The sequence below is a fragment of the Acanthopagrus latus genome, chromosome 14 (assembly GCF_904848185.1).
Source record: "Acanthopagrus latus isolate v.2019 chromosome 14, fAcaLat1.1, whole genome shotgun sequence".
Classification (NCBI taxonomy): Eukaryota; Metazoa; Chordata; class Actinopteri; order Spariformes; family Sparidae; genus Acanthopagrus; species Acanthopagrus latus.
In genome coordinates this window covers 21,575,154-21,593,242 of record NC_051052.1, presented here as the reverse complement: position 1 = coordinate 21,593,242, position 18,089 = coordinate 21,575,154, and the positions used below count along the sequence as shown (strand labels likewise).

Here is an 18,089-nt window from a genome sequence, read left to right as displayed (position 1 = left end):
GGTATTTGTACTTCATATGAATATTTTCATTCCATTACTTTCTGCTCTGTTTAATTAGCTAAGTTTAGTCTTGATCTGTACATTTAAACCTGAACATGATGTGATGAGTCACAGATGACGTGTTGATGTTTCTGCTCTCACACTATAATTATCCTCATTATGTGTCAGTGAGCTCTGTTGGTACCGCACAGTTCAGACCTCACTGCAGAGGTGCGGGTTCGAGTCCCGGAGCTTCTTCCCGCGTGTCACCTGCTCTCATCCTGTTCCTGCCACCTGTGAAAATGTCTAATAATTAGAAAACTGCATCCTCATGAGGAGTGATTGTCAGTGAGGCCGGTGGCTGCAGTGAGAGGACAGAGCTGAGGGGGCAGCAGAGAGCAGAGAGCCCTGCAGTCCGCCGCCGCAGAAGAAGAAGAAGAAGAAGAAGAAGAAGAAGAAGAAGCAGCCCATGTGAGAGCAGCAGCCCATGTGAGAGCAGCAGCATGTCTCCACCGGGAGGGAAGATCAACAGACCCAAAACTGTAAGAAACTCTGATTTATATCTAACATGTGGATGAAAACACAGAACAGGAAGAACAGAAGCTTCAACTTCCTGTTGTCGCCTTTATTACACCGGAAATAACGAACACAGAGCCGGACTGTTAGCAGCTAGCATGGAGAGCTAACGTAAACACTGCGGCTCCACGAGCCAGCTAACATGTGTACTGCCATCCTGTAGTACAAGTACTGCAGTACTGTCTGATTCATGTGGTACAAGTACTGCAGTACAGTAGTAGCAGGTGTTGGCATGTGTTAGCAGTGTTAGCATGTGTTAGCAGTGTTAGCTGTATTAACTGCTCGTCTATCTACTCGTCATGTCTGTTCATCTCGTCGTCGCGCTGCAGGAACTCGGTAAGAAGCTTTTCAAGCGGCGGCGAGTTCTGAGCCGAGAGAAGAGGAAGAGGCATCGGATCGTGGGCGCTGTGGTCGACCAGGGTCTCATCACCGTCCATCACCTGAAGAAGAGAAAGTGAGTGACAGCTGTCAGGACACAGTGGGCCTGAAGACGGGCCGGGGGCGTCAGAACAGAACATGTTGTCTGACTTTGTGTTTTGTGTCAGGTCGAGCCCGCGAGCGAACATCACTCTGTCTGGGAAGAAGAAGAGGAAGCTGCTGAAACAGCTGCAGCACATGCAGCAGGAGAAGGCCGGGATGGAAGGTAGAGCTGCACCATCCATCACCAGTTACTGATCCACAGCCGCTGTGACAAACTGTCTGTCAGTCATCTAACTCTGTCCTCATCCTCAGCTGAAGCAGCACCAGCAGCAGCACCAGCAGCAGCACCACCGAAGAAGAAACAGGACTCTTCATCTGCTCCGACCAAGAAGAAGAAGAAGAAGAGAGCAGCTGGCGTGCAGGGCGACGTGGAGATGATAGACATCGAGTGACGAACACACAGCCGCCTGTTTGGACTGGACTCTGAGACAGTCGAGTGAGTTCTGGTGTTGGTTCGTGTCGCAGGAACGTTTGTCAGTTTGTGTCGGACTCAAAGACTCAGACACAGGAAGCTGAGGACGATCGATAGGCAGAATTATCAGTTTTATTATTGATTTGTCAAGACATCATCCGGTCAACCAAAGATTTCTGATCTTTGACAAGATGTTTGTTGATGGAAAGATGAATTTTGATTTGAATAAACCTGTTTAGTTCTTTATTCTGTCATTCACCTGTTTGGTCGTTGCTGACATCATAATATTATCACCTTATATCACGAACTCCTGAACAGAAATGGCCGTCTGTGGGAGGACGTGGTCCTTTAAATGAATAAATAATAAATGTGCCTGCAGCTTCTTTACTGCTGTTTCACTTCATGATGTTCTTTATTTCATCAATATTACATTAAAAAGTCCATAATTGTACTAAAACATTGAGTCTGGTGTTATTCTTGTCATCTGTTTTCTGTTTGATTCTCTCGACTCGTCACCTTCAGTCTCTCGAACGTCTGATTTTAATTTGTTATTCTTAATGTTTAGTTATATTTTATGAGGAGCTAAAGATGCTTAATAACATTTCCCTGTTAATGTGCTTCAGTACATTTCCAATATTCAGAGGTTTTATAAAGCAAACCCTCATTTACCTTTTTTTTTTAACATTTCATCATTTTGTCTCCAGTTTTACTTTTATTCTTGTCATCTGTGAGCTTCTGTACTTTTTCTAACATTTCTTCATTTCTTCTTTTTTTTTTTTTACGTACCTAATTTTCTTGTCCTTGGTGAGCTTCCGTACATTTAGAATTTTTTTGAAGTAAATTCCTGCAAAAGAAAACTGAAAATCTCATAACCATCGTTTGATATAAATGTGTCAAATTGAGAAAAAAAATTCAGTAAAAAAAAAAAAGGAAAAGAGTCAAAATGTTGATTATATTGAATACATTTTTACTTTTTCCTTCTATTTTTTTTACTGAATGTTTTTTTTTTCCATTTTAACACATTTATTGGCATTAATGAGCCTCCATACTTTCCTACATGTAGAAGTTTCATAAAGTGAATTCTGACAAAAAAACACTTAAGTTACTTCAGTTTGACTCATTTTCTTGTCCTTACTGAGCTTCCGTACTTTTTTTATTAAGTAAATTCCTACAAAATAAATATTGAAAATTTCATAATCATCATTTGGTATTTCAACATTTTGACTTATTTCATTGGCATTAATGAGCCTCCTGTCGTCCATGTCTCCTGTCCTCTAACCTTCTGTCCTCAGTGTGTCTCCTGTCTCCTCAGTGTGTTTCCTGTCTCCTCAGAGTGTCTCTTGTCTCCTCAGTGTGTCTCCTGTCCTCTAACCTTCTGTCCTCAGAGTGTCTCCTGTCTCCTCAGTGTGTCTCCTGTCTCCTCAGAGTGTCTCCTGTGTCCTCAGAGTGTCTCCTGTCTCCTCAGAGTGTCTCCTGTCTCCTCAGTGTGTCTCCTGTCCTCTAACCTTCTGTCCTCAGTGTGTCTCCTGTCTCCTCAGAGTGTCTCCTGTGTCCTCAGAGTGTCTCCTGTCTCCTCAGAGTGTCTCCTGTCTCCTCAGTGTGTCTCCTGTCTCCTCAGAGTGTCTCCTGTCCTCTAACCTTCTGTCCTCCGAGTGTCTCCTGTCTCCTCAGTGTGTCTCCTGTCCTCTAACCTTCTGTCCTCCGAGTGTCTCCTGTCTCCTCAGTGTGTCTCCTGTCTCCTCAGTGTGTCTCCTGTCTCCTCAGAGTGTCTCCTGTGTCCTCAGAGTGTCTCCTGTCTCCTCAGTGTCTCCTGTCTCCTCAGAGTGTCTCCTGTCTCCTCAGAGTGTCTCCTGTGTCCTCCGAGTGTCTCCTGTCTCCTCAGTGTGTCTCCTGTCTCCTCAGAGTGTCTCCTGTCTCCTCAGTGTGTCTCCTGTCTCCTCAGAGTGTCTCCTGTGTCCTCAGAGTGTCTCCTGTCTCCTCAGTGTCTCCTGTCTCCTCAGTGTGTCTCCTGTCCTCTAACCTTCTGTCCTCAGTGTGTTTTTCATGTTCAGCCTCTTTAATAATTGATGTTTCTGTAAATGCTTCATAGAAACTGGTTTTATTTAATAACATCAATTTCTTTAAATGTCATGACTCAGATTATGAGTGTGTATGGGATGTTTTGGACCGAGCCAGCTGGTGCTGGTGCTGATGACACTGACAGGTTCTGGGATGCACCCCCCTCCCCCTCCCCCTCCCCCTCCAGAGGACAAAGACTAAAATGGGTCAGGCAGCTGAGGGGAGCAGATCCTCCGCACCAGCCATCATGTAATGTTGTTCATCATCCTGGAGACAGAACCAGACGGACCCATCTCTTCTCTCAGCAGCACATCATGACACCGACAGGATCCATTTCATCCTCCGGGACCAGCGGCCGCTTCTACCAGAACATCTAGCGGAGAGAACCGCGTCCGGACCGGGAAGGATTAGTTAGTGGATCGTGTCGCCAGCAGCAGCAGCTTCTCTTCAACATGTCCTCTCGGGTCGGCTGGAGCTTCGTGTTCGCTCACCGGGACTGAACTGGTTCGAGTGGGTCGCTCTCAGCCTCCAGTGTCACACCGACTCATCACACATCCGACCGGCCGCCGGAGCGACGATGGACGCGGCGCCGAGTTAATCCGCGTCCTCGGTGAAGATAAAGGTAGGTCCGTGAGGACGGATCCACCTGGATACAGCAGCGGCTTCGGGTCCCGGTTCAGGCTCCGGTCTGTGCGAACATCAGCACCAGTAGAACCAGTGCAGCGACGTGTTCGCGCGGCAGCTGGTGCGCGAACACGTCGCTGCGCTACACAAAGAGCCCGTTAGCTTCGTGCTGTGAGGCTCGGTGCGTCTCTGTTAGCTCAGTTAGCCATGTTAGCTCAGTTAGCTCTGTAGCCTGCAAGCTAGCTCAGTGTTCAGTGCGTACCGACCCACGCGAAGCAGGTTCGAGTGGCGCTTTCGCCTAAAGAAGTTCGCGTTCGCCACAAACAGCTAGCTAGCTAACGAAGAAGCATCGTTAACGTAAAGACGCCAGCTGCTTTGAATTCTGACTCGGTTCCTTTTGAAAACGGATTCTAATGCCCGTCCTCTCTTCGTGCTCACGCCTCTGTACAAGAACCTCTGCACGAGGTTCCAGTTCTCAAACGAACGGACGCGTCTTCGCCCGACCGAAGTCGCGTCGCCGACGGTTCGCTCATGAGATCAAATCTGCTTAAAACCAATTTTGCAAGCACCAGTGACGTCACAGGAGCTGAGGCAGGGGTCTCCAGATGTGTGACGTAATCAGGAGTTTAATTACATTAGCAATCTGAATTAAAATCGTTCAGTGGAGGAAAGTCGAGTCTGATCCTGGACGCTTTAATCACAGAAAATCAACTCAGTCGCTGTTCGAACACGTGTCATGACTGCAGGTTGGACTTGAGTTCTGTGTGAGTCATGAAGGCCAGCAGACCACGCCCCCTCCACATATGGCCACGCCCCCTGGTTCCCCTCATGGGACCTTATTACATAAAAACTTTACAGGTGAAGGAGACAGACAGATAATGTACTGACTCACCATGACGTGTTTTCTGACTGGCACCTCACGTCACCGTCAACAACTTGTCCTGCAGCACTGATCCAGTCAGACCCGACCAGGACCAGAACCAGAACCAGGACCAGACAACGAGCTCAGAGCGATTCACCAAACACATCAGAAACAAAGGGACATGAGCTCAGACCGGCCCGTCTTTAGGGCCTCGTTGTGATTTAAAGTGTAAACGAGTCACCAGAGTCCAGACCCGTCCTGAATGTTCACCAGCTGCACAGTTTACGTCTCAGGATATTCTCTGTCAGATTTTAGAATGGGTGTGTATTGCGGAATGTTCAGTGCTCTGGAGTGGATGACATCATCGTTAGAAGTTTGATTTAATCCAGATTAAATCCCACAGTTTCAAAGTTCAAAGTTCAAAGTTGGCTTTATTGTCAATGCTGCAATATGTGCAAGACATACAGAGAATTGAAATTCTGTTACTCTCTATCCACAATGAGTGTAAAAAAGTAGAAGTAAAATAAAAAAGTAGAAGTAAAAAAGATTTAAATATATATTTTAAATATATACAGGTGACATCACGGAATGTAAACATGTGAAACATTTGTACATAGTGCAATTTGCAATTTTTTTTATTTTTATATATATATATATATATATTTTTCTAAGTGTTCTTTTACTGAGTTTTTACTGAGTTTGTAAAGTGGCTGGTGCCTTTTGGGTGGGGGGGGTCAGTAATGTCCGTGGGGGGAGGAGGGGGGTCAGGGAGGGGGTCAGCAAGGTCCAGAGTTTGTGGGGGCAGCGGGCGGAGAGGGAAGGGGGGGCAGTTCTGGGAGAGAGTTCAGCATCCTGGTGGCCTGGTGCATGAAGCTGTCCCTCAGTCTGCTGGTTCTCGCCCGGAGGCTCCTCACCCTCCTCCCAGATGGCAGGAGACTGAAGAGATGGTGGTTGGGGTGGGTGGGGTCGCCCGCAATGCTGAGTGCTTTGCGGGCTAGGCGTGTTTTGTAAATGTCCTGGAGGGAGGGGAGGGGGGTACCGATGATCCTCTCAGCTGCTCTCACTATGCGCTGCAGGGTCTTCTTGCAGGATGCAGTGCAGCTGCCGTACCACACAGTGATGCAGCTGGTCAGGATGCTCTCGGTGGTGCCGCGGTAGAAGGTGCGCATGATGGGGACTGGTGCTCTGGCTCTTCTCAGTCTGCGGAGGAAGTAGAGGCGCTGCTGAGCTTTCCTGGCCAGTGATGCGGTGTTGCTGCTCCAAGAGAGGTCCTCAGAGAGGTGCACACCCAGGAACTTGGTGCTGCTCACTCTCTCCACAGCAGCACCATTGATGGTCAGTGGAAGGTGCTGGGTGGGGGCTCTCCGGAAGTCGACAACAATCTCCTTCGTCTTCATCACGTTCAGAGAGAGGTTGTTGTCTCTGCACCACTTGGCCAGTTGGCTCACCTCGTCCCTGTAGTTTGACTCATCGTTGTTTCTGATGAGCCCCACCACAGTCGTGTCGTCCGCAAACTTGACGAAGAGGTTGCTGTCGTGTGTTGGTGTGCAGTCATGGGTCAGCAGGGTGAACAGTAAGGGGCTGAGCACGCATCCTTGGGGAGCCCCTGTGTTCAGTGTGATGGTGCTGGACACGCTGCTGCCGACCCGAACTGCCTGTGGTCTTCTTGTTAGGAAGTCCAGCAACCAGTTGCAGAGTGAGGTGTTCAGTCCTAGACAGTCCAGTTTCTGTATCAGCTGCTGGGGGATGATCGTGTTGAATGCTGAACTGAAATCCAGGAACAGCATCCTCACCTTAACTCCACACCTGTGATTTACACGTCAGGCCAGTTGGAGATGTCGTGCCGGACGCAGTCGCGTCACTCTGGAAGCACACGGACTCTGACTTCTGTCTGGACGGGCTTTCTAGTGCTGAGAGAACCACCAACTCTCTTATAAGCTCCAATGTTGATGTCGACCCGTAAAGTTCTGGAGGAAACAGACGGCACCGGTTTTCTGACTCGCTGTCGCTCGCTCGTTTTTCACTGCACAGAAATAAAACTCACATCCACGCGTTCAGATGTGAAGATCCAGCCGACATTTAAAGAACACCAAGCATGTTCCAGTTTATTCAGAACTTTAACTGTCACAACTCTGAACGGGTCGAACAAGTCAGGGCCTCGTAGTGTTGGTGTGGTTTGGATGAGACGGTCCAGACAGGACCAAGGTGCAAACACACCTGGTGATAGTGGGTCGATAGCAGCGGCTGTAAAGGAGATAAGGTGAACTAAAGCCTCCCTGTCCCAGCAGCAGCCGGGCCAAAGTCCTGCTGCCTGGACTGTGGACCCAGAGATCCACTGAGCATCTGATGGAGGACCGTTCACACTGTCGGCCCGGTGAGTCTCCGCTCCAAACGCCACATATTTCTCATTTCAGTCTGAAAGCTGGAGACAGAAACCGTCCTGACTGACCTGGTTCACCTCCAGCAGGGAGCTAAATATGGAAGCTGCTGTCTGAAGGAGCTGCTGCTGTTTTTAGATTCCTATTTTTACTGCAGCCATTGATTTGTCTAATTTAGCTCTTTGTTCTGCGGCTGTCAGCCGAGACAGAACTGGGACTCAGACAGAACAGAAGAAGTTCTGGTCTCGCACCCTGACGAGGGTTTGAGCGCTCCACAAAGTGTTTCGTCTGTCTGTCGTTTGCTTTGGAAACTTGTAGAAACTCGTGTCACGATGAAACTTTCCTTCTTCTCTCTGGAGATTTGTTCTCTACACCAGAGAGGAAATAATGACTTCACTTCTTAATCCGACTCAGTTTGTTTCCTTTTCCGCTCCGTCTCGTTCATCTGGGCTGATTTTGTTTTCTGTAATTAATCAGAACTGAGCGTCTTTTATTTCTGTCAGTCGACCGTCTGAACTCGGAGGTCGTGATCACATCCAGGAAACTGCTCGTCGTTTACATTCAGGTGGGAGCGGTGATGTCACGATGCTGAAATAATGTGAAGAAATAAATATTGATGTGTAAATGTTTGATTGGGCCACAGGAGATGTTTTCAGGTGTGTCTGTTCCTGTCAGATGAACCTGAACCCTCCTGTCTCTCCTGCTGCAGGACACTCGTGTGGATCTGTTCTCTCCTGCTAACGACGCTGAGCGGTTCTGATCCGACTGTTGATCTGCTGCAACCATGACTCCTTCAGCCTCCGCTCGACCCTCGTGGACACTCGGGCCGCTTCTCGCCGCCGTGCTGCTGCTGCTGATGACGTCACTTCCTGTGTCGGCCGTGGAACCGGAGACGTGTTTCTCCAGACAGCACCAGAATGTTATCGTCAATGTCAGGCTGGCTTTAAACAGACAGACCACAGCCATGGACGCCCGGGTGGTGCGGTCGGAGCGGGACTGCGTCCTCGCCTGCTGCTCAGAGGAAGTCAAACCAGGTGAGACAGACCAGGTCATCAAGTCAGAGTCAGAATCCTGATGTCATGAAATCATCACGTCCTGCTCTGTAGGAAACAAACCCGTCTATCACTGAGACAAACAGACTCCATGTTTCTACTCACAGACAGAAAGAAGTTCATGTAGAACATTTGCTGAATGAACAAGAAGGTCCAAATAATGCAGAATGAGTCAGAGACAGAGTTTCACAGAGTTTATAAAGTGTCTCCAACTCAACAACTCACTAAACTGACACATTTGTTAAGGGAGTCTGGTGCTGCTGTCACTGGCTCAGTGAAACAGACGGTGTGTTCACAAACAGCTGCTGCTCATCATAAATTAACATTTATAAAACACTAATTTAAGGACGTGAAAAGAGATGAGAAGTTTCTCTGAACGATAAAAACTCTAATACAGTCGATGATGCAGCTTCACTCCTGTTAGTTCGTCCAGGTACATTTTAGGCTCCAGTCTAGACGGCTGCCTTTGAAAACAGTGAAGTGAGACTCAGTGATCGACTGCTTCTGTCTCACTCTGAGATGTGAGAGCTTTTTAGTTCTGAGAACGTTGCACAGATATTTAAAAAAAAAAACTCCAGATCTCATCAGTTAAAACTTTGTCTCGTTTAAAATGAGTATGATGCTTCACAGCATGGTGACTCCATGTATTTGTGTCTGAAGGTGCAAAGTGCAACATGGCTGTGTTCAACGCCAACAAGCACGCCGGCGATGAGAACTGCTTCCTGTTCCACTGTCAGACGGAGCAGGACTGTCCTCTGACGAAGGCTCAGGACGGCATCAACACCTACGACATCTACAAAGGTACACCGAGTACCACGTGTCAGGATGGAGCCTGAACGCAACACGTGGACATGAGTCCTTGTTGTGTTGTTGTTGTGCTGTTGTTGTTGGGTGATGGCGTGTTGTGGAAGTGGATCGGGTCAAAGCGGTCGGACGAGCTTGTTAAAGTCCGACAAAGAGCAGAAACATTCAGAATGGCTGACTTCCTGTTGGGTGGAGGTGAGTGATGTGGTGGTGCTTTGTTTACGTTTCACTTTGTCTCCTTCCAGGTTTGATTCATCCGACCACCATCAGACCTGTCGCCATGACGACCACCACGGGACAAACCACCACCACCACCACCACCACACCGGCCCCAACGACACCGCCCACCACCACCACTACAACCACCACCACACAGAGTACAACAACAACACCAACCACCACAACAACCACCACCTCTGCACCAACCACGACATCACCCACCACCACCACCACACCGGCTCCCGCCACCACAACAGCTCCTCCACCCATCATCATCATCGCCACAATGCCTCCAGTAGCTCCAGAACCTCCCACCACCACCACCACCAGCTCCACCTCTACCTCCACCTCCACAACTACAACAACAGCTGCGACCACTGCAGCCATGAAAAAGCCAAACAAGACCCCCAGAAAGCAAAATAAAGCCACCAAGAAAGTACGGCCTCATCCTGTCACCACCACCACCATCTCTACCACCACCACCACCGCCTCCACCGCCTCCACCACCTCCACCACCTCCACCACCACCACCGCCTCCACCGCCTCCACCACCTCCACCACCTCCACCACCTCCACCACCCGGCCAGCTCAGAGCTCCACAACATCGCTTCCTTTTGTAGCGGTCAAAAAAGAGACTGCACCAAGAACTACTGACAAACCACAACCCACCACTGCTACAACCACAACTACAACACCTCCATCTACTACAACCACCACCACCACCACCACCACTGCTCCAACCGCCACCACCACCACCACCGCTCCTACCACAACCATCACCACCACCACCACTACTACCAGTCGTCCCCCTACAACCACCACCACCACCACCACTACTACTGCTCCTACAACCACCACCACCACCACCACCGCTGACCCGTCCACCATGAGGACAACTCCAGCAGCCAGTCTGGTCATCGTGCCCAAAGACGCCGTCCAGTCCGACCACACCCTCCAGAACTCGAGCATCGGGCGGGGGAAGGCGGTTGCGGCGCGGGGGGCGTTGAAGAGCGGCGTGGTGGCCTTCATGGTGCTCGGGCTCGCCGTGCTCACGCTCGCGCTGGCTGTCGGAGGCCGAAAGGCAATGGAGTCCTTCGACAGACGCCATTACACGAGACTGGAGCTGAACGACCTGCACTACGAGGTGTGAGGCGGAGGCGTCAGGGCGGAGGCTGTGAGGGACCATTAGCCACACTGCAGACTCCTTCATTTAAGATCGTTATCGATCATTTGATGATGTTTTAATTTGAAAACGGCACAAAGTCACTCAGTAATGGAACGTGTCCTTCACTTTGTCAGAGAGGAGAACACTCGATTCTGATTGGTCGAGGGGGATTGTATTATTTGAAGTAACCACACAGCTCTGTCAGTTTATATCGTCCTGCACATCAACTCTGAGATCTGAGAGAACGAGACGGGTGGAGGAGAACGAACTCGGACCTGCGGTTCTGAACCACGAGGTCAGAGAGGACCGACTCTTCATCTGCATCGGGTTTAACATTCGTTTGTAAAATCCTCTTTTTGCTCTTCAGATACAAACTGCATGTGTCCACTAGGTGTTGGACCGCAGGCTGAAACAAACAGCTGCTGTGATGTAGATGTTACCTGGTGCGCTACGGAAGCCCGGAGAGGCCAGTGAGAGAAAAACAGTCTGCTAAATTATATTACATGTCTGATTTAAATGGTTTTTATGACTGAAGAACAGCTGGAACAGATGTTTTACCTGGTGACTCTTTTTACTTTCCTTCATTCATTATTTCACTTGCCTCTCAGGGCGTCTGTAACACGAGGATCTAAACCGACAGACGTCCGTAATTAGATTCAACAAAAACATAAACAGCAATTATAATAATAGTTATGAAATTAAATACTTACTTAAAGGAGCACTGTGTAGTTTTGTAAAAGAAATTAAAGTCAGAATTTTAATATTAACAATATTTATAGTGGCTATTTGTCAATAATCTTCATCAAACTTTAAATCCAAATCAAGGAGCTGCTGCACCATGAAATGTTCATCGTTCCTCTGGTTCTCCTGATTTAAGAACTTTTAATCCTGCAACAGTACAAACTGTGTCGTTCGTTAAGTCAGTCAGTTTGTTCAGTTTATTCAGTCATGAACACAGAGACATTAACATTTATTCTCTAAATCTACAGACTGAACCTTTAATGTATTCTGATTTAAGTGAATTTAAAAACATTTTTTGTTTGAGACGAATCAGATAAAACGATAAATCTGTCCTGATCGATGTGAAACACTTCTCATGGAGATCTTCAATTTTTCTCCTCAACAAAACTTTTTCACAAATTCTTATTTTAAATAAGTTTTTTGCTGCCAACATGAAGAAACGTCACTTTTCTTTCTACAACATGAAAAGTTCTGATACGATGAGAAGTTTTTAATTGTATCTTCAGAATCAGCAACACGTCACTTTATCTTCTTATATAACACATTTTTATTACATCAGATTATAAAATCATAAATTAAACCACTGAAGAAGAATTCATCATGATGACTTGGTACCAAATGAGAACAGCTGATTTTATGTCAAGTTCTGTGAATATTTCTTTAAGTGAGTGAAGAAGTTTTAATGTTAAATCAGAATAAATCAAAACTCTTCTCGTCACGCTGGCAGCAACGAGCCTCCGTAGATTCACATTTTATTCTGAAGTCACTTTGCTCATAATTTCATCTTTCTGCCTCTAATCATCCCGACCCGCGGGCGACCTCAGCTGGTGTCATTTAGTTCTGGTTCTGCTGACTGTAGAGAAAACTGGAGCACCGATGGAAGACGGAGAACAAACAGCAATATTTTTATTCCCTGAATCTCAGGAAGCCTCTGACGTGGATCCCATGCAGAGGGACGGTGGACGGACGCAGATCTGTACGCTGGGCCGTGTTCGCCGCGGCGCTGATGATCCGTTTGTGTATACAATGAACACCTGCATGTCTTTTTACTGCCACATGCTTCTTCTATCACTCCGTCTGGACGTCGGACTCACTCACTGTGTCGTTATTTTGTACATTTTTCTGGTTTCTCACGTGGACGACGATCTAAACGATGGATGCAATTCTTTAAGATTTGATGCACTGTTGTATCCTGTGTTTTTTGATAAATATGATATGCTTCTTTTGGAATATTAGATTGTTTTTCATAGGTAAGAATACACTGGCCGCGCACTATTTTCCTATAATAAGTACATTTGTATTGGCTGTCGGTGTGTGTGGTGGTGTCAGTGCTGCAGCGTCGCTCCACCAGCAGGTGGAGCAGCAGCCTGCAGCCTCCTGCACGCTGAGCGAAGCCTCAAGCTGTCGACTTGTTTTCACCTCTTTGATTTCTACAGTGTCTGATTAATTATTATTATAATGATTAATTACATCGATGGTGATAGTTTGGTCTCGTTTTGTGAAGTGATGCTTTTGCATAAGTTTGGAATTTGATGTTTTTGTTCTTGTAAGGATTAAAAAAAAGTGATTTTTGAACATGTTGTTGTTGTTTTTACTGAGTTCTGTCTGCAGCAGCGGGACACAGAGTCCTGCTGAGGTCCAGTCGACCGACCCGACTGGGTCAGAACATCATCAGCCACACTGCACATGTGTCAGCTCACAGAATCTGTCCTGCTGGGATTTACAGATTACACATTTTCATTTAAATATACACAAACATATCAACACAATTACAAAAACATGAAGAGTTTTTATCCACATTAAAATACTTTAACTGACAGTTTTAAAGATTAATTGATAAAATATTGTAATTACATAAAATGAGATTTGAAAAAAAAGTTGTTTTTATTAGATTTGTTTGTTAATTGACAGATTCTTGTTTCATTTCAGAACAAAAACATCAAATAAATCCTGAAAATGATCTTTTTTACAGTGTAAAGTGTTGATCTGATTAAAGAGAGTTAATATTGATCTCCAGATGTGACACAGTTTGAATCACCGATGACTTTTATCTTCCAGTAAACTTGAAGCAGCTGAACTTATTTATGTGATTTTTGGATTTAAATGAAGATTTATTCATTCAGCGGTGAAAATGAGATCACAGTCTGAATGTTGGTCGGTGATATGGAGGATTATTGACGACCAGGTTAGAGTTGACCTTCAGACACATCTAACTGTGACCTGAAGTTAAAGGACCAGTTCACCCAGAACAGCACATCCTCTCCTCCTCTGTGATGATGATGACGGTCCGGTTCATCGTCCACAGAACATTTCTGGAGCTTCAACGTGAAACAGATTTGCATTTTTGGTCAAATATTTGGAGTTGTTTCTTAGATTTTATGATTTTTTGGCTTTCAGACTTTGAGTTTTGCTCCAGAATCAGAGCTCAGGCTCTTCTTCTCTCCACATTCAGACTCTCTGTCAGAATCCTCTTGATAATCTTTAAAGGTGCTAATTTGTCTTTTAAAAAGCAGATTTTTTAAATTCCCAACAGGTCATACACTGAAGCCTCGGGGTGGTGGCTCCCATCCTGCATGAGTTTCTTACAAACAGCACCTTTAAATTTGACCTCGTGCTCAGAACTTCCTTTGATTTTTAACCATTTTAAATAAAAATTAAGGATTTAACCTTCAACTGTCTGTTTTCTATTAACTTTACCATTAATCTGATATTCATGTATGAGTTTCTGTTCATTCGGCGCTCATGACCCTCTACAGACTGAACCACTGTTGGACCGAATCTGAAGTTGGACTCTGGTTTGCAGCCACTGATCAAAATTCCCCCTGCAGCTGATTTGGACCGCACTCCGTTGGTACAGTGTTGGTTTGGACGGAACACACCAGAACTTATCTGTGTGGTTCATGGTGTCGGTGGGTCCCTGGTGCACTGTGCGTGTGTACCGTCCCTCTCTGATAAACTAGTCCCGCAGGAATGTGCGTGTTAACGCCGAACTTCGCTCCGTGCAGCAGCCCGTCCCTCTGCTCCAGGGCCCGGTTCTTCTTACACGGCACCAGCTAAACGTGAAGGCAGCGGGGCGTTTTCCGTGTTGTAACATTATCTTTGGCTTGAGAGCATGAAATCAGAACAACAATAGAGAGCAGTGGAGCCGAGGAGGAGGAGGAGGAGGAGGAGGAGGAGCAGCAGCAGCAGCAGCGGGGGGAGCAGCTTCCTCACAGCGGAAGGAGACGACGGATCTCCTGCAGGACAATGTGAGACACAGAGAGTTGATCCAACGCAGTTAGCGAGCAGCCAGGATGGACGTGGGGATCATTTAACGCGTGTTGCAGCTCGATCACGACCTGATATCGGCGGAGGATCCGTGTTTAGAGGCGCGGGACGCGGCCGCAGCGATGAGGATCCTGCGCTGAGCGGCGGAGCGGCGGAGCGGCGCAGGGCCACGACACGGAGGAAAGATGGGAGTCGCGCTGCGGAGCCTGTTGTTGTGTAGTTTTTGTTTTCTCATACGAGGTGAGTTCCTGTGAAAACCCTCCCGTTCGCTCTGCTGTCCGTCCACGACTCACCCGTGGGTCCATAAAAGTGTGGTTCCGAGTGTGTGGAAGCAGCTTTTAATGGAGGGTTCGTGTGTGTGCGCCCGGGCCGGGCCCTCTCAGGGGTTCGGTTTGTTCCGAGCGAAGCTAACGTTAGCCAGCCAGCTACGCTCGCTGCTGGAGCAGGATGAAACCACAAGTAGCCTCTGTTAGCACACTTAGCTGGGAAAATGTCCCGCTGCACTCTCTGCTGCCCCGCTAGCCGCTCCCGGGTCCACATTTCAGAGGGGATGTGTGGTTCCGAGCCGGTTCGGAGGCTGTTGGCTCGCTAACTTCTGTATTTAACAAGTTAAACCGGCTGGTTTAAAGCTCAGCTTCAGGAATAGCAGCAGTTAGCACAACAAATGCTACGGAGCGAGTCATCCAGCTAGCTGCTCGGGAGCTAACACAACAGCTAACACGTCTCTTTAATCAGTGTTCTGAGCTTAAACCACCACAAACTACAGAAGTCTGTGTTCTGTGTGGACCTGACGGTTCTCCAGGTTCTGTTCTGCTAGCTGATGTCACTCCTGTGCAGAACTTCATTCATATAAAACTTGTTTTAACCAGGAATTACAGTGAATCTGTAGTCTGAGACTTTCACGGGTTTGTGACTTTGTGTTAGAAACTGAGACTGAAATATGAAATTCTGTATTATTATTTTTTTATTTAATGAAAGTTTCTGGATTTAAGATTTAAAGTTTTGCCTCAGAACCAGAACTTCATGTTGTGTTTGGTTTTCCTGCACAGAACCTCAGTTAAATAATCAGGGATTAATGTGATGTTTTAGATTTTGACATTTAACAACAATAATAGTGAATATCAGACTGTAAACACCCAGATTGAAGCGATGCATTCAAAACTAGCCTGAAAAATAGAATACAGTCAAATCCTCTCAGTCAAACTCTTGTTTCAGTTTGAAAATGGAATAAAGTTTAAACAACAGCTGATATAAAACCTTAATGATTATTCAGCGACAGAAGTATCGTGTCCTTGTTGGTTCTTCATGTTGTGTTCTGCTAACTGAGGTCACTTCTGTGCAGAGCCTCATTTATTTAACACTCAGTTTAATCAGTGATTATTGTGGTGATCTAGATTTACAGTAACAGTGACTGTAAGACTAAACTGGCATCAACAAACCATGTGGACCTGTTGGTTCTTCATGTAGTTCTAACTGCTGTATCGTAGACAACTGGACCTGTTTCTGTCTCTTTCTCCGGTCCAGTTATCTATGATACAGCACTCAGAACTATCGTGACCCGGAGTGCTGAGAACCTCCATCCACATCTTCTTCACGCTGTGTTCTGCTCACTGATGTCGTTCATGCACAGAACCTTTTTTATATAAAACTCAAGTTAAGCCGGGACGAAAAAGCAAAACTTGAAATCAGAGACAGTTGAAAAATGGCTGATCGGTGAATAACTGAGAGATATGAGAGCTGGAGAATATTACATGATTACCTGAAGAGCACAGGAGTGTTTTATCTTATTATGCAGGATGTGTTTGGCCCATGTGAGTTTATAAGTACACCTGTCAGGTGATGTTCACACTGTGTGAGATGATAAAGGTCAGAAACAAACAGAACATAACGACTGACGGTGACGACTGTCGGTCTGTAAAAGATCATCAAGAACTACAAAGAGCAGCAGGTTATTTTCTCACTTTGTCTCTTAAGAAACTGTCACTGAGCTGAAATAATGGATCTGTTGATGATGATGATGATGATGATGATGATAACAACATGTGAACATGCAGCTCAGGTCTCGTCTGTCGTGGTTCTGCTGGACTGAAGCAGTTTCTCTCTGACAGAACAAATCTGTTGTGAATCTGTTTTGATGAAATGTCTCAAAGTGCACTTTTGCATATTAAATGTAAAATCTGCTCGGATGTTGTCTTTGATGTGGAGTCTCCGTCTGACCTGATGGATTAACTCTTTATTTTTAACGCTCCTGCAGCGTGAAGACGTGCTGTGTTTTATCTTTGGCATTAAACTGTCGGTCGAACCAGACGAGACGTTTACATCTCAAACTTGGAGCTTTGAGAAGCTTTTTTAAACAAGATTTTCCGATGATTCCTGAGACGTGTCGATCTGTGAAACTCTGGTGAGACAGATGTTACAGCTGCAGGAACATTTACAGTTTAATAAAACGCTTCATTGTCTAAAATAAATCTCTAACATAAAGCTGTAATATGGACACACGTCTGACCACTTACAGCTGATACTGATCGCCTGGACTCTATTAATTTATATTTCAGCTCTAGTTTCCAGATGTCAGAATGATTAAATATGACAAACAATAAAATAGTTTCTGACTAATCCTGCAAATTAAACCCAAAGAAATCAAATCACCCTGAAATCTGATCAGGTCCAGTTCTGTGATCAATCCCCTCAGTTCAGTGAATCAATAAGCACGTCTCCTTTAATGATTATGTGCTCTCACATGTGGACTCACTGGTTCTGATTCTGGTGCTGATTTCAGGTGGATATCAGAATTATTTTCTCTTAATATCTGTATCAGCACCAACCAGCCATCGGGTCCGACCATCAGTCCAGAACCTGAAGAGATTTAGTGTCCTGTGGTGGAGAGCAGATTAATGTTCCTGACAAACTGATGAATATGTTAAAATTCCTGGATCTCTTCCTTCACTCTGGATCAGAACCGATCATTAATGGGATCTGTTGTGAGACTCGTCCTCCGTCAGCGTTCGGTGGAAATATGTTCACTAGTTTTTGAGAAATCCTGCCAACAGCCCAACAAAATATCACAATGTTCTGGACCGGATACTTCAATATCAACATCACTGTTGACAAAACACAAACACACTGAGATTTCTGATGAATAATCATCAGTAATGTGAATGTAAAGACTTCAGTGTAATGAGCCTTTAAACAGGTGAAGACAGCACTCACATCATCTCACCAGACCCGGTCCAGACCCGGTCCAGGTTCTGTCCCTGTGTTTCGACTCGCTCTGTGATCTAAATAGCGTGTTGTCATTTATTTTATTTTCAGACATTCATCTGTGTCTGTTTGTCTCTGGGCTGCTGGTCGGACGTCATGTCAGAGTCACTGAAGTGTTTCTCTGACTAACGATTGATTAATGGTCTCAGCAGATTAATATCAGATGTAACAGAACAGCCGGAGGTGTGTAAACGTCCTGAGGTGTCGTCGG

The 18,089-nt window shown here is 46.2% G+C and overlaps 3 protein-coding genes across 7 annotated transcripts in view; all 3 read left to right on the top strand.

Annotated features, from left to right (window-relative positions):
- The first annotated feature begins 346 nt into the window (after positions 1-346).
- On the top strand, positions 347-1,904 carry c14h11orf98 (chromosome 14 C11orf98 homolog). The gene is made up of 5 exons (XM_037121865.1): positions 347-425; positions 462-521; positions 885-1,009; positions 1,101-1,198; positions 1,288-1,904. Exons 2-5 carry the CDS (start codon positions 483-485, stop codon positions 1,425-1,427), a joined length of 402 nt encoding a protein of 133 aa, XP_036977760.1. The 5' UTR covers positions 347-425; positions 462-482; the 3' UTR covers positions 1,428-1,904.
- A 1,779-nt stretch (positions 1,905-3,683) lies between these two features.
- On the top strand, positions 3,684-11,328 carry mansc1 (MANSC domain containing 1). Of its 4 annotated transcripts, XM_037121792.1 has the most exons (5): positions 6,857-7,365; positions 7,847-7,934; positions 8,079-8,403; positions 9,082-9,222; positions 9,471-11,328. In XM_037121792.1, exons 3-5 carry the CDS (start codon positions 8,154-8,156, stop codon positions 10,592-10,594), a joined length of 1,515 nt encoding a protein of 504 aa, XP_036977687.1. In that variant the 5' UTR covers positions 6,857-7,365; positions 7,847-7,934; positions 8,079-8,153; the 3' UTR covers positions 10,595-11,328. The 4 variants fall into 4 exon arrangements, with proteins under 4 accessions (XP_036977684.1, XP_036977687.1, XP_036977686.1 ...); XM_037121789.1 differs by lacking the exons at positions 6,857-7,365; positions 7,847-7,934 and adding an exon at positions 3,684-4,127; XM_037121791.1 differs by lacking the exon at positions 7,847-7,934.
- A 1,732-nt stretch (positions 11,329-13,060) lies between these two features.
- The window catches only part of lrp6 (low density lipoprotein receptor-related protein 6), a 36,082-nt gene continuing 31,053 nt past the window's right edge, over positions 13,061-18,089 (top strand). For both annotated transcript variants that reach the window (XR_005078913.1, XM_037121673.1), the window contains exon 1: positions 13,061-14,857. Coding sequence is in view for 1 of the 2 variants with exons in the window: in XM_037121673.1 (XP_036977568.1) it covers positions 14,803-14,857 (55 nt within the window). In the remaining variant the exon portion in view is untranslated. The remainder of the gene's footprint in view (positions 14,858-18,089) is intronic.

Bases quoted from the DNA above. Each gene is read 5' to 3' on its own strand.
- c14h11orf98 (XM_037121865.1), top strand. From the start codon at position 483: ATGTCTCCACCGGGAGGGAAGATCAACAGACCCAAAACT. The intron at 522-884 runs GTAAGAAACTCT...GTCGCGCTGCAG, and splicing joins AGATCAACAGACCCAAAACT to GAACTCGGTAAGAAGCTTTT. The intron at 1,010-1,100 runs GTGAGTGACAGC...GTTTTGTGTCAG, and splicing joins CATCACCTGAAGAAGAGAAA to GTCGAGCCCGCGAGCGAACA.
- mansc1 (XM_037121789.1), top strand. From the start codon at position 8,154: ATGACTCCTTCAGCCTCCGCTCGACCCTCGTGGACACTCGGGCCGCTT. The intron at 8,404-9,081 runs GTGAGACAGACC...TTGTGTCTGAAG, and splicing joins CTCAGAGGAAGTCAAACCAG to GTGCAAAGTGCAACATGGCT. The intron at 9,223-9,470 runs GTACACCGAGTA...GTCTCCTTCCAG, and splicing joins CACCTACGACATCTACAAAG to GTTTGATTCATCCGACCACC.